The 14,026-nt window shown below is 40.2% G+C and overlaps 1 protein-coding gene across 1 annotated transcript; it reads left to right on the top strand.

The window, feature by feature from the left end:
- The first annotated feature begins 9,852 nt into the window (after positions 1 to 9,852).
- On the top strand, positions 9,853 to 12,922 carry fezf2 (FEZ family zinc finger 2). Its single transcript, XM_023794057.2, has 5 exons — positions 9,853 to 9,974; positions 10,237 to 11,074; positions 11,333 to 11,467; positions 11,571 to 11,703; positions 12,335 to 12,922. Exons 2-5 carry the CDS (start codon positions 10,298 to 10,300, stop codon positions 12,589 to 12,591), a joined length of 1,302 nt encoding a protein of 433 aa, XP_023649825.1. The 5' UTR covers positions 9,853 to 9,974; positions 10,237 to 10,297; the 3' UTR covers positions 12,592 to 12,922.
- Positions 12,923 to 14,026: the final 1,104 nt, after the last annotated feature.

Genomic DNA, 14,026 nt, shown 5'->3' with positions numbered 1-14,026 from the left:
TTATATACAATGTTTCTTCTGTGCCTCGGTCAATTGAGCATAATCACATGTGGGAGTCTCAAGTTCTTATAAATAGCTAACATATAGAAATAAAATATTTTATCGTCATTTATTAATTGTAATTAACTCATTCTGAACTATTTATATATAGGTATGTGCATGCGTGTAGATGATTGATTGCTTGTCTTAAATAGATTTTGACAGGGAACAGCATGCTGCTGTATGGGTCCTGCCTGGGAATAATGCAAGTTAGGGCTTCAATGGGAGAAATGACAGCTTCCCAAAGGAGGGAGGAAGAAACGGCAGATAACAGGCAACGTGTCTGACACCTGCAGTGCTCATATTGCCCCAAAACATCTCTTCACGCAGATCTAGGATTACAGCTTTGGCTTAAGAAATGACCCATCTTCTGAGTTTGTATTACCAGACAGAAGGAGATTGAAGAAGTCTGCTTGAAGGTGATAGAAAAAGAGCCCCAAGGATATCCTCTCAGCCGGATTAAAATAATTCAGGAGTCTCAGAAACAAATCTGTCCCTGAGGGATGATATCAACACATTCAAGGCATTAAATATAATAAAGACAGAATCTGAAGGAGGTTGGTTCTGTCACTCATTCCTTTGGAGAAACAAAACAAAGTGCTTTAAGAGAGCTATCCATTTAACAAGGGTTTAATAATGATTATTTTTTACCGTCTCAGAGAGATGCCAAGCATCTCGGCGTCTCACCAGAGTGCCCCGTCTCAGAGAGATGCCAAGCATCTCGGCGTCTCACCAGAGTGCCCCGTCTCAGAGAGATGCCAAGCATCTCGGCGTCTCACCAGAGTGCCCCGTCTCAGAGAGATGCCAAGCATCTCGGCGTCTCACCAGAGTGCCCCGTCTCAGAGAGATGCCAAGCATCTCGGCGTCTCACCAGAGTGCCCCGTCTCAGAGAGATGCCAAGCATCTCGGCGTCTCACCAGAGTGCCCCGTCTCAGAGAGATGCCAAGCATCTCGGCGTCTCACCAGAGTGCCCCGTCTCAGAGAGATGCCAAGCATCTCGGCGTCTCACCAGAGTGCCCCGTCTCAGAGAGATGCCAAGCATCTCGGCGTCTCACCAGAGTGCCCCGTCTCAGAGAGATGCCAAGCATCTCGGCGTCTCACCAGAGTGCCCCGTCTCAGAGAGATGCCAAGCATCTCGGCGTCTCACCAGAGTGCCCCGTCTCAGAGAGATGCCAAGCATCTCGGCGTCTCACCAGAGAGTGCCCCGTCTCAGAGAGATGCCAAGCATCTCGGCGTCTCACCAGAGAGTGCCCCGTCTCAGAGAGATGCCAAGCATCTCGGCGTCTCACCAGAGTGCCCCGTCTCAGAGAGATGCCAAGCATCTCGCCGTCTCACCGGAGAGTGCCCCGTCTCAGAGAGATGCCAAGCATCTCGCCGTCTCACCGGAGAGTGCCCCGTCTCAGAGAGATGCCAAGCATCTCGCCGTCTCACCGGAGAGTGCCTCGTCTCAGAGAGATACCAAGCATCTCGACCTTGTTCCCTAACAGCATCTCTCCTAAGACCTGAGCTTTTAACCATTAAGACACCCGTGCCATTGCCTGTCACAAAAAACTTAGAAACAACCTCTACTTCACATCAAGCACGTGTATGCTTTGATATTAATTATTATTATTATTATTATTATTATTATTATTATTATTATTATTGTTGTTGTTGTTGTAATTGTTATTATTATTATTATTATTATTATTATTATTATATAAGCTCATCTTCATCTCTGAGAGAATAACAAAGATAAATATTATTTCAGGGGCATTTCAGTGTACAACCACTGAGCTTTGAATGCCAAACTAAAATGCCATGTATTTTATGCATAACAAGCATTTATTTATCTGCTGTGTATTAAGCTGTTAGTCTTCAATGATTTACATTCTTTACAACCAGAAATCAAAATGTTGGTACTTTATTTAAGATAGTTATTGGCTATTACCAAATTAACAGAATACAGACACTTAAAGTGTGATTACGAAGTTCTTTGAAACCACGGTAGTATTATCAAGACAGTTCTTTTCCTTTAAACATTTACACTGAATTACATTTTTGTTTGTTTTCACTAAAAGTAAATATAATTTCCTCCAGAAAATGCTCTTTATGTAGCACCATAAGTAAGTCCAGATTTTTTATATTTGAAAAGAGGAATTAATTGTAAGCTGAATCATCCATGGTCTTCCTTAAGCACTACCGCTATGTGCCCAACAACACATTATTTTTTTATTGCTTTCAGTCAGCAAAGGGCAGGAAACAGCAAATAAGGGAAAGTCACAGCTGAAATATGTTATTTAGGACCACAGTGGTGACGTAATTGTTGGAGTGTAAGGTTTACCGTGGGAGCGTCTGACTACGATTTATGTATAATCAGAAACAACAGTATCCCAACATTCAATCTGATGCGTCAGGCTCAGAATTCATCCGTTTAATTTCCTTATAAATCCAACCTCACTGCAACAATTTTGCTAGGGAGAGGGCAAGGAGACAGATTAATGGAAGAGGAGATTTATTCCAGCACGATCTGGGCTGCTTTGATTTTTAAGGCCCAATCAGGTTAGGAACTAGGAATAATAACAGTATCCAAATAAAAGATTCTCCAATTGACCATCTCAGCAAGAACTGGCTTCACCCCTGCGCTTGTGTTTACGCCCTGGGAATTTCAAGCAAGGCCGGCTTGTTGTGAATCCATGTAAAAACACCAACTGGTTGATGTTCTCATTACTTTCTACAGGAAAACATTTTATCACACCGCCTTGTACTCTAAAAATGATTTGCAGAACGTTATGGGGAAGAGCATGATTGCAGTTTACTTGTAAATAGGTGAATACACATCTGCTGGAAGCTGAGTGACAGAGCGTCTCCTCGCATGATAAAGGCACCGGCATCATGACTCACTTTGTAACACAGTTACGTCTTAGATCCTTTTAATAAAGGCAGGCTAAAGCCTCTTATGACTTTATTTATTTTTTTCTAGCATCCCCAAGCAGCCGCCTTTATCTAATCCTTAAGAACAAAACACAGTGGAACCGATTAATTTCATATTGTTATTTCTCGGAAAAAGGAATAGCTTTTTGTTTAAAGCAATTACTTAAAAATGCCAGACTGGAACATCTGCACTTACATTCATGCAGAAAAGACAATCAGGAACGTGTTTCCTCATTTCTGTTGAAACCTTCTGGTTCAGAACGGTATTCACACTGACTCTTGATATACGCGTATAACATTAACAATTATGCAAAAATACACCAGCGAAGTTGCACAAAAATAAATACTCGTCAAAGCATGAGGCCTAAGGGGCCATATCAAAAATGATTTGATTGACTGTCCAAGTGTGTAAACGGAAATGCTAAATCTGGAGATCTATTGCGCTCACTTATGGGAAAACACAACAAGCATGACTTATAGGCCCTGCCGTGTACAGTCAGCGGTGTGGCTGTCTATGCGCTGTCACTGACGTCCTGCCGCGTACAGTCAGCGTGGGGCTGTCTATGCGCTGTCACTGACGTCCTGCCGCGTACAGTCAGCGTGGGGCTGTCTATGCGCTGTCACTGACGTCCTGCCGCGTACAGTCAGCGTGGGGCTGTCTATGCGCTGTCGTTGATGTCCTGCCGTGTACAGTCAGTGGTGGGGCTGTATATGCGCTGTCACTGACGTCCTGCCGCGTACAGTCAGCGTGGTGCTGTCTATGCGCTGTCGTTGATGTCCTGCCGTGTACAGTCAGTGGTGGGGCTGTCTATGCGCTGTCGTTGATGTCCTGCCGTGTACAGTCAGTGGTGGGGCTGTATATGCGCTGTCGTTGATGACCTGCCGCGTACAGTCAGCGTGGGGCTGTCTATGCGCTGTCACTGACCTCCTGCCCTGTACAGTCAGCGGTGGAGCTGTCTATGCATTTTTATTGACATCACTATTGACAGATATGGGTCAAACTTCAACTGGCAAACCTCTGTTTATGTGGATCTGTAAAACTGAAACTGCTTTGTAGGGTAAGTGTTCCGCTACATTTCCAAGGAACACCAAGAACCTGTCCTACTCAACTCATAGCAGGCCTTGGGAGGTGGGCCTCGTTTTTATGTGCTCTGCCTGTAATGGACAACATGGGAAACGGTCCATACAGGTTGCACCACACTCTCGACCCCAAGCCCTCTTACTATTGTCCCGTTTCTATTCACCTTCCAGTTCTGCCAGCATCAAAGACTCACTCCAGCTTCTTTTTGAAAAGGGAAAGCCCATTCAGCAATAACAGTATGAGGAACCTCCGTCGTCTTCTGACATGGGTCAGAAAAATAGTTCTGCTCTGAAAGAAGCCCAGGCTAAAAGTGATACCAGTGAGCAAAATCAAAGGGAAAGTATGAAACTGGCGAAAGGGGACAGCCGTCTTTTATGAAAGATCCTGTCGGACACCTAGGAAAAGCGGTAAGCACACGGACCTACGGAGACGGCGAGGAGGGTCCCGGAGACACAGAGGCAGGTTTCACAGCCGTGGGCCGTTCTGTGGGACAGGTGAGAGGCAGATCTGCCAGGTTAGAGAGACTGAGGGAAGATCATGGATGTAAATGTGGACTGACAAAATGGCTCAGTCAGGGAATACATTAGGGAGCTGATTTCAGGGGGGAGACACCCCCTATGCTTTGATGTTGCTTATTCTCTCCTTGATTGGCAATTACTCTGCGTAAATAACTTTTGATGAGTACTTTTCATTCTTACAGTGCTGCCCCTGGCTGCCAAATATGAGAATTTCAATTACAGTTACATTCCTAAATATTAAAAATTGACCAGTTATGCAAAGAGAAATTATGTTTGTTCATAGATCATCTTTGGGTTGAAGGCATTTTATTCACTCCTCACCATCAACATATAGGAATGAATAATTTAAATTTCTGTCAATGAGCCTTTTAGAGAATGTTTCTAACTTTTGATTTCCCTTGTGATCACTCACTGGCAAAGAGCTTATAACTGAGTACTGGCTGTGGGTTCAGAGAGCTGCTTATGTCCTCAGACATACACTGTCACATCTGAATATGTTAAACACACACACACACACACAGAAACACACACAAACCCGCTCGCACATACACACACACACACACACACACACACACACACACAGGTTTTTAATTATATCTCTGTGGGGACTCTCCATTCATTTATATGGGGAAAACTCTAATCCCAACATGACAAACCTTATCGCTACCCAGCCCTAACCTCACCTATAAGTAACCAGACAAAATACAAGACTTTTGGCATTTTTAGCTTTCTAATTGCATTCACAGATCTTTGTGGGTTACTGAAAAATGGTCCCCACAACATCAAAATAAGTTTTTATTAAATTGTGGGGAACATCTGGTCCCTACAATGTAATATAAACATAATTCATACACACAGTTTAGATCAGGATAGAGCTGCATATCTCAGAGGAAGGAGGCGCACAGACACGGTGACACGTTTGAATCACGAGTATCTCCCGGTGGTCTCGACTTCTCGGCTCCCCTCCGCACTCAGACCTGGGTGGGACCGCGCCGCGTTAGCGCTAACGTAAAGCCCTGGGAGTCTGGGACAGGTATCGGTGTAAGAAGATACTGGCCGGCACCGCGCCGTTGACAAATGCAAAATAGTCCATATCAGATCGCATGGGCGTCGCCGCCATTAAATCTGAAGCGGACGTGTCCCCCTCACATTTCATAATTATTCGTTTGGACCCCCCCACATTTAACATAAAATATTAGTTTTATGCCAGTGTGTCCCCCACACATACACTCAAAATGCTTCTGACGCCCCTTTCGCCATGAGCAGCGGCCTGCATGGCGAAAACTCCGCTTCCATTAATCACGAGTGCTCAGGCTACCCGTCTTTTTCTGTATTGTGACAAAGCCCATTGCCACCTCCTCAGAAATTATAATTATCTTTTTTTAACAAAGCAAAAAGGTCCTGCTTACACAAACATACGGGTACCCCAGAAGGTAAAGGCAGCCCCGAGAAATATGCATGCGAATTCCCCCAAAGGAAGTTTTCACACGGCCAAACACGTGTTCTTTTCCCCAATAGGGTCATACATTGCTTTACACTGTCTACATTTGTATGCTAATTTTAACTATATTACAATAAACAGTAATTCGAGTTCAGCTTGACTGTTACTTTTCAGTAAAATATGCATCTGTTGTCATTTGATTCAGAAGAAAATCAGCATTATATTCTGTTAGAATCTTCAGTAAACTTTTTTTTTCTTTCCTAATTGTGCAGTTCTAAGAAAAATTGGGCATACAACTGAAAAATTTAAAGTACTTTTTTAACCGGGCTGGTGAAAAGGCAAATTCGCTTCCCCCATTCGGCAATAACGTCGCCTGTTACAAGGCTTACTTTCACCGTTTGGAGCATCTGAGTAAAGGCCATAATCAAAAATATTCCTAGGTTTAACTGGGGAGAAACGCGAGCGTCTTAACGAGCTGTATAGTTGTTTCATACAGTGTAGGTGTGAGATAAGCCTACATGTAATGTGTTTCTTCATATTTCCCATCTTGATAACCTCATTAAGACTTTTTGCACCACATGCTTTGAATTGCATTGTATTCACTTCGTCAATTTATCACCGTTCCCCGGTATGCATAAATAATCTCATATTGTGAGAATTCACGAAAAGCACTTTCATTTCGTTGCTGCAGAAACCATGTATCTTATATGCATTCGATGTTGAGTGCTTTTAAAATACTTAGTACGAACTATTTAAATATCCAATTGCAAAAAGGCTTATGTCAGCTGTTTATCAATATCAATCAAAACACGTATTTAGACGTCACACGGGACACTGACGCACGGACTGGGAAGCCTCTTAATTAATTTGCTGATTCTAGTTCAAATGTACTTTTGGTCAATTTTTGCTCCGCGCCTTTTAGCGTAGATTAATTCTATGCCACCTTCAAGTTCAAGATCGTACTTATCGCTCTTTGCACGGGCTCTGCGGATAAGCGGCCATCGCCATCAACCTGCTGCGATCGGCTCCGACACCGGAGTCACCGTTAGCCGGCCACGGACACACAAGTTCTATCCTTGACTCCTGTAGAGTCAGCACTGGAAGCGATGTCATCCACGACCCAATAAATAAGATTAAACAGACACATTCATACTATTTTACCTCAGCAACAAACACTTAATAAAAACGAATAAAATAATGATATAATACTTGAACAACCGATGGCGATTTTAGGCACATTACACATTGCATTAAGACAAATAATGACAAACTACAGTCTGATGTGTAACGCGCATCTACTAATCAACCACAATAACTGTATAATGAAGCGTTCGTTGTCACAAAAAAAAAACGTTTTATTGAATTACAAAACAGTATTTCAGTAAACGATTAATCAATTACCAAACAAACGTCGTGGAGTGTTTAACACCAGTAACTAAAATTAGGCCTATTCTTTTACAGTTAATTCAATTAACGTTCTATGGCTGCGGAAGATCATTCCAAATCTATTTCGATTTACAGATTTGTTGCGCCTACAATTAATGTCGAAAAGCTCCCGCAGAGTGCTTTAGCCGCTACAAGTTTTCGTAAATTATGATTTCATGGTTGTGTAATCTAAATCACATTGTTGGTTGTTTTTATTAATTCTTGCGCAAAATAACCTAGGTCCGCCCAAAAGTAGAATATATCAAATATGTCAAATATCGGGAAAATGTGAAATATGAACATACAATGTAAAAAATTGTTTAATGAACTTTAAAAAATATGGGATTCTACGCATAGCCTAAGCGGCGGGATTTCTCCCGTGCCGCCTTCATTTATGAGGGAGTATGAATGGCTGATTAATGCACATCTCAAAAACAAACAAATGTGCTTGCAAATGTAACACCATCATCGACATGTTTTACATGTTTGCATTCCTTCTTTGCAAATGCCACACAAAGGCATATCGTCTCAGTCGATGTCGGAGTTAATTGCGGGACGCGTTAATGCCGAGTGGGCTACAGTGCCCTGTCATAGCAATAGGATCAATGTTTATTGTGTGGCCGAGCCGACAATTGTGGTTGAATAAACTCAGATCATTTACATCTGACTGGAATTAGTCTGACATTTTAAAACCTTGCAGAGTCCGTAGATTTGCAACTGGATTAAAAAAGAACACTTGCAACTCCACAATTCTTTCTTCTGACTAGTTATAACGAAAACGGTATCATGGAAAGGATTTCACCTTTGTAGATATATCATTGCCGTTTTTGATATTACATTTTTATATTTCTTGTAAATCCACTAAAGCAAATTACATACATACAAAAAAAAAAATCAGTATCCATTTAAATCGCGCATTTTGTAAAAATACTCAAAGAAGACTCTAAACAACCGTTTACGTCAGGGCGCATCCTAATGATTTTTTAATCATACAAGAATTCAGACCGCGTGTTTCAGGGTCATTATCTGGCGAACATTCATATTAACTTTCGCCAAATATTCAACTGCATACATTCCACGGAGGGTATAGGGGGCAGCGGTACCGAGGGGGCGGGGTGGACTGAAAAAGTTGGGGGAGCAAAGGGAACATGTATGAAGTATTCTAAACTAACAGTGGAATAAATAAAATATTTTTTGAAGAAGCGCACAGGAAGGAATTGAAAAGTTCACTAAGAATGTTTTTGTAATAATTTGTTGTGAGTCAGGTGAAATCGTCTGCAAACAAATGAACTCAAGCTTCCCCAAATAAAGGAAGACGAGAGGGCGACTGGTCATTGTAACAAGCACACAAAACTCTGGATTCCAACAAACTTTTATGCCGCTTTAAAAGGGACTCTTTTCATTGCTTGGTATACCTCTGGGCAGGCGAAGTCTTTTCTTTTCCTTTTAATCCGTCCCTTTATTTCAGAAAAACACAAAACCAGGTTCCACGCAGTGCTTTAGTGACTAAAAGTGAAAGAGCTGCTTTTCTCGGAGCTCAGCTCCCTGAATCACTCTGCAAAATTGGTTCTTCTGAATAGGCGAAGGAGGAAAAACGTTTAATAGGATCCGAGGGAGGTTCTGCTCCTTAAACAGGTGGAAATTGGACTTTCTCAATTATACAAATACGACATATAAACGAGGATGGAAAACCTATTTTCATCTCCAGGGATTAAGAACTCGACATGAAAATTGGAATTAGTTAAACCAGATCACCAAAAAAAAAAATCTTAATTCTTAACTAAGAATGCTTTTTAAAATACCTGTGACTATGCGAGCATTTTAATTTGGCAATTTATTTTCAAAAGCGGTTTACACTAAAACAAAGTCTAGAGAAATAAAACTGATTCGTTCTGTTCAAGACCCATTTACCCATCAGCTAACCCTAAAATACATTTTGATGTAACTTACAATAGACATAATGAATCCCAGTCTGTGAGTACACTATAGCCTATTTGTGTTTTTGTTTTAATCTCAAGCATGTAATAATAATAATAATTATCATTATTAGTATTAACATCAACAACAACTATAATAAAAACAATAATAATAAAACCATAATAATAATTATAATTATTATTATTATTATAAGCACATGTCCTACATTCACATATTTATATGCAAAAAGTCGTAAAATCAACCGAAGAAAGCTAATATTAGGCATTGTTTTGTTTAATGAATCATGACCTTTTCTCGGAAGATTAAACAACCGGTATTTGATGAAATCCAGCACATAGTGAAAGGAAGCAGACTTGAGTAGAGATACATAAATGATGATCTGTAATATCTAACATGTATACCACCCCCTTGGCCGTGTATAAATGGGCGGAGGGAGAACGGGCTGGGTTGGTGATGGCGTTCTCTTGTCACCCTGATACAACTGAGTACATGTGATGTTAGCTAAATGCAGGAGACAGCGATCTCGCGCCGATGAGGATGTCCACACGAAAATGTGAAATGTGACAGCAGAGACACGCAGCCATCCTTCCTCAATACATCTGTCTTCTCTTCAGAAAAGGTAAACTAAAACGCTGATTCTGCTGCTAGTTTGCAATCAGATTTTCAGTTCAGGAGTACTGAATAGGAGTGGACGTAGAGAGGGCTCTTTCTCTTTTTCTAACAAGCTCTGTAATGTCCTGTTAATTTTGTGTGTACTAGTTAATGAGCATTAATCTGGTACCCCTGGATGCTATTGTTCGGGGAATGTCCATTTGAATGTAAATAGGAGACATTGTAAAACCAAGGTGCTTATTAAACTGATGTGTGTCTTGGCTTTTCAGGAATTCAGAAGGAGAGGACAGGGCGCCCAGTCGACTGCTGCTCACACCAAGTTCGGCAAAAATGGCGAGTTCCCTTCCTTTGGAAACAGTGATGTCCTGCGCGAGGCACGAGAGCAGGAGCGGAGCCGCGGCGGCCCCGAAGGCGCTGGCCTTCTCCATTGACAGAATCATGTCGAAGAGTTCGGAACCAAAAACCCGCCACGGAGTGGATATTTCGGAAGGCAAGAAGACAGTCGGCTTATGCTCACCTGTACCGTGCATGATCCCCATACAGCCTTACAGCTACGACCTGCAAACCAAGACTTTGATGAATTACTCCGAATTCTGGAAAGCTAATTTCAAAGGGACCTTATGTGCATCTAGCACAATGTGCAAAACTAACTGCGGTCTATGCAGTAAATCAGAGCCGGGTTTTAAGCATTCGTTATTGCCAGGGACCAGAGTAATAAAGCCCCAAGTGATTCATCAGACGGTGGCAATGCCGACCAACGGCTCTGTTTATTACTTCAACTACTTGGACTCTGGGTATCACGCTGCTGATTTATTCAGTGGACATTTATTTTCTTCCAGCATAACAAATACGAATGCGCAAGCGGCCCTAAGTGCACACCAGAAATTACTTCTGCTGGAGAATGCGAAACTTGCAGGTGCGACTGCCGATAAGTTCCCCAAACCCCAGTACCCGCACAAGGAGCATTTGCCTGGACAACTGGACCAGATTGTGAAGGAAAATCACAACCTGACAACGGAGAAAAACGGCGTGAAAACGCATAATAAACAGAGTAACGCTGCAGCAGACGGAAAACCCAAACATTTCACCTGTGAAGTGTGTGGGAAGGTAAAGCAACTATCCGCTGCAGCGAATAAAACGAGTGAAATGATAAATATCGTTCCTGTGTAAAGAACAAAATAATTGTAGCAGTAGCACTATGTAAAATATAGAAACGGAATTAATATAGAACTTCTAAGGTATCCAACTTGTTGAAATTCTATCAAATATATATTTGTTGATGTCGCATACATCAAAATTTCAAAAGAAAACAATCAACTCGTATCTGTAACCCGAATATCTGCATAACTCTAATTCTTTTTTCAGGTGTTCAATGCGCATTATAACTTAACCCGTCACATGCCGGTGCACACAGGCGCGAGACCATTTGTCTGCAAGGTGTGTGGGAAGGGCTTCCGTCAAGCCAGCACATTGTGCAGACACAAAATTATTCATACGCAGGTAAGAAATGTTTATTATGGTTAAGAAATATATTTAAGGACAACTATGGAGAGATTTACGACTTAACTGGGATCACGATCATTCTTCGTTTCTCATCTCTTAGGAAAAGCCTCACAAATGCAACCAGTGTGGAAAAGCCTTCAACCGGAGCTCGACCTTAAACACACACATACGTATTCATGCCGGCTACAAACCATTCGTCTGCGAATTTTGTGGAAAAGGCTTTCACCAAAAGGGTAACTGTCTATTTCTTATATAATGCATTGTTTTTCTAAATATAGGCCTATCGAATTATTGCAAATATAATAATCGTTCAGCTGTATTGTTAATGACATTCATCAGGACAATGAATAACGGTAAAATACTATAGACCTATCACACTGACGTACACATTATACACGCGCACACACACACACACACATACACAAATATATATATATATTATATATATATATATATATATATATATATATATATATATATATATATATATATATATATATATATATATATATATATATATATAGAGTTAAGCCCACATTCTGACTTTGAAGGGCATTTGCCTATATGTCACTTACACTAACGTATGCACGAGATTCCTCAGTCCTACCACGGGTCAGGAAACAGCCCCTTCCTGTCATTAATTTGTAATCCGACAGTTTTAGGTTGTTGTTGTACTTGATTCTGATAAAGTTTGACAACTTCTTGACTTCACTATTCAAAGTACTGATTAGAGAATGATCACGGACTAAACGTTTTTTGACTTAGGTAACTTAATTGTTAACTATTGACCTCAAGAAGGATTTTTAAAACATTGTATTTAATATTTATTCGTCCTTTATTCTAATATGCTCTCTGTGATTCCAGGTAATTATAAGAACCACAAACTCACACACAGTGGAGAAAAACAATACAAATGTTCTATCTGCAACAAAGCCTTCCACCAGATTTATAATCTGACGTTCCACATGCACACGCACAACGACAAGAAGCCTTTCACTTGCGGAACTTGCGGAAAGGGTTTCTGTAGAAACTTTGACTTGAAGAAGCACATTCGGAAACTGCACGACAGCAATTCGTGTTTGTCCACGTCGAGCGACACTTCCAGGAAACTCCAAAGCTGAAACGTCTGTTGTTTTCTGTCGGAACTGGACATTTAAATATAAATATATATTGTCTGTTGTAAATAAGCATCAACGAACGATAACTGACATTAAATCGACAAGATTCTTATGGAGGAAATTCAGGTCATCTATTTTTAATTTCATTGGATTTGGTGTTGAGGCCAGTTTGTGAATTGTTCTGTAAATAATATGAGAAATAAAATGTTATTTAAAGTGTTTTACCATGAACGTATTTTCATGTTTTGTAATGTAGAGCTTGTTCACAAGCAAGTATTGTAATAAGTGAATCGTAGGCGTTTTATAATTCAATAAAAATAAGTTATATGTTTAATGAATGTGTTTGAGAATATTGGGATATTGAAATTCACAAATCCAAGTTAGAAGGACATAACTCTTAATAAAATTTAAAACTGATATCGTGATGGAATTTATTTAACTATAAGCGTGCATTTTTCGAGTAAGTCGTTACAATCGTACCATTGTAAATTCTGAGAGAAACATTATCTGAAAGACCCTTAATGTTTCGTTAGTTTGATAAATTTGCAAAAACTTTCATTGCCGTGGTAAAAAAAAAAAAATCAGGTCAGATGCTACTGATATATCATTTCTTCAATTAATAACATTCATTTACAGTATTGTATTTCAGAAAACCTTTTCCAGGAAACATTTAACAAAGCAAACCAAAAACCGCGGATGCTGTCGACATATTTTTGCGCCAACCGTAAGGCTACAAATAAAAAAATTCCATTATACCGGCAGGATAATCAATTTAAAATTGTTTGAATTGTATCAATTAAAAGCTTTTAAAAAATAGCAACTCTAAAGTTAACACTAGGCCTAATCAATTAAACCATTATAAGGGTAAATATATTTCATATTAGTGCTCTTCAAAACTTTCATTTTATAAGGAGTAAAACGTTAATATTAACGATGCGACTCGTTCGGTCTTGAAAAACAGGAGCATAATGAAAATTGCTCTTAATGTATGGTGATTTTTTTTCAGTATAATATAACTTACATTAGCGTCATAAAACATCATCAGTAGGTTTGTAGCTATAACTCAAATTATATAATGGATAAATGCAAATCGCAGATCTCTTTTACATTTAGTAAATGGGTGAAAGAGAGTAGCGAATACATTCGCTGATCATCAGATTTATATGCAGAACGTTTAAAGCTGCGTCCGCCATAAGAGAATTACATTTTCTGAATGTAATATTACTATTTAAGGTATTACTCAAACTGTCTTAAAGAGAATATTCTAACCATAGAAAAGGTACAACTGCAGCCCAAAAATTGTCAATCGGTTTTTCCTCGACTCAGACTAAATAGCTGAGTATTATTGCATTAAGTTCTATTTGAACTATTTTTGAACAATACCCGATTATGGCGATGCAATCTTACACTTGACTTCCGTGTAATGACAAAAATTATC

Source organism: Paramormyrops kingsleyae, chromosome 8 (genome assembly GCF_048594095.1).
Source record: "Paramormyrops kingsleyae isolate MSU_618 chromosome 8, PKINGS_0.4, whole genome shotgun sequence".
In the NCBI taxonomy this organism is placed as follows: domain Eukaryota; kingdom Metazoa; phylum Chordata; class Actinopteri; order Osteoglossiformes; family Mormyridae; genus Paramormyrops; species Paramormyrops kingsleyae.
Note: the sequence above shows the minus strand (reverse complement) of the source record. Positions and strands in the feature narration are given on the sequence as shown.

Bases quoted from the DNA above. Each gene is read 5' to 3' on its own strand.
- fezf2 (XM_023794057.2), top strand. From the start codon at position 10,298: ATGGCGAGTTCCCTTCCTTTGGAAACAGTGATGTCCTGCGCGAGGCAC. The intron at 11,075-11,332 runs GTAAAGCAACTA...TTCTTTTTTCAG, and splicing joins CCTGTGAAGTGTGTGGGAAG to GTGTTCAATGCGCATTATAA. The intron at 11,704-12,334 runs GTAACTGTCTAT...CTGTGATTCCAG, and splicing joins AAAAGGCTTTCACCAAAAGG to GTAATTATAAGAACCACAAA.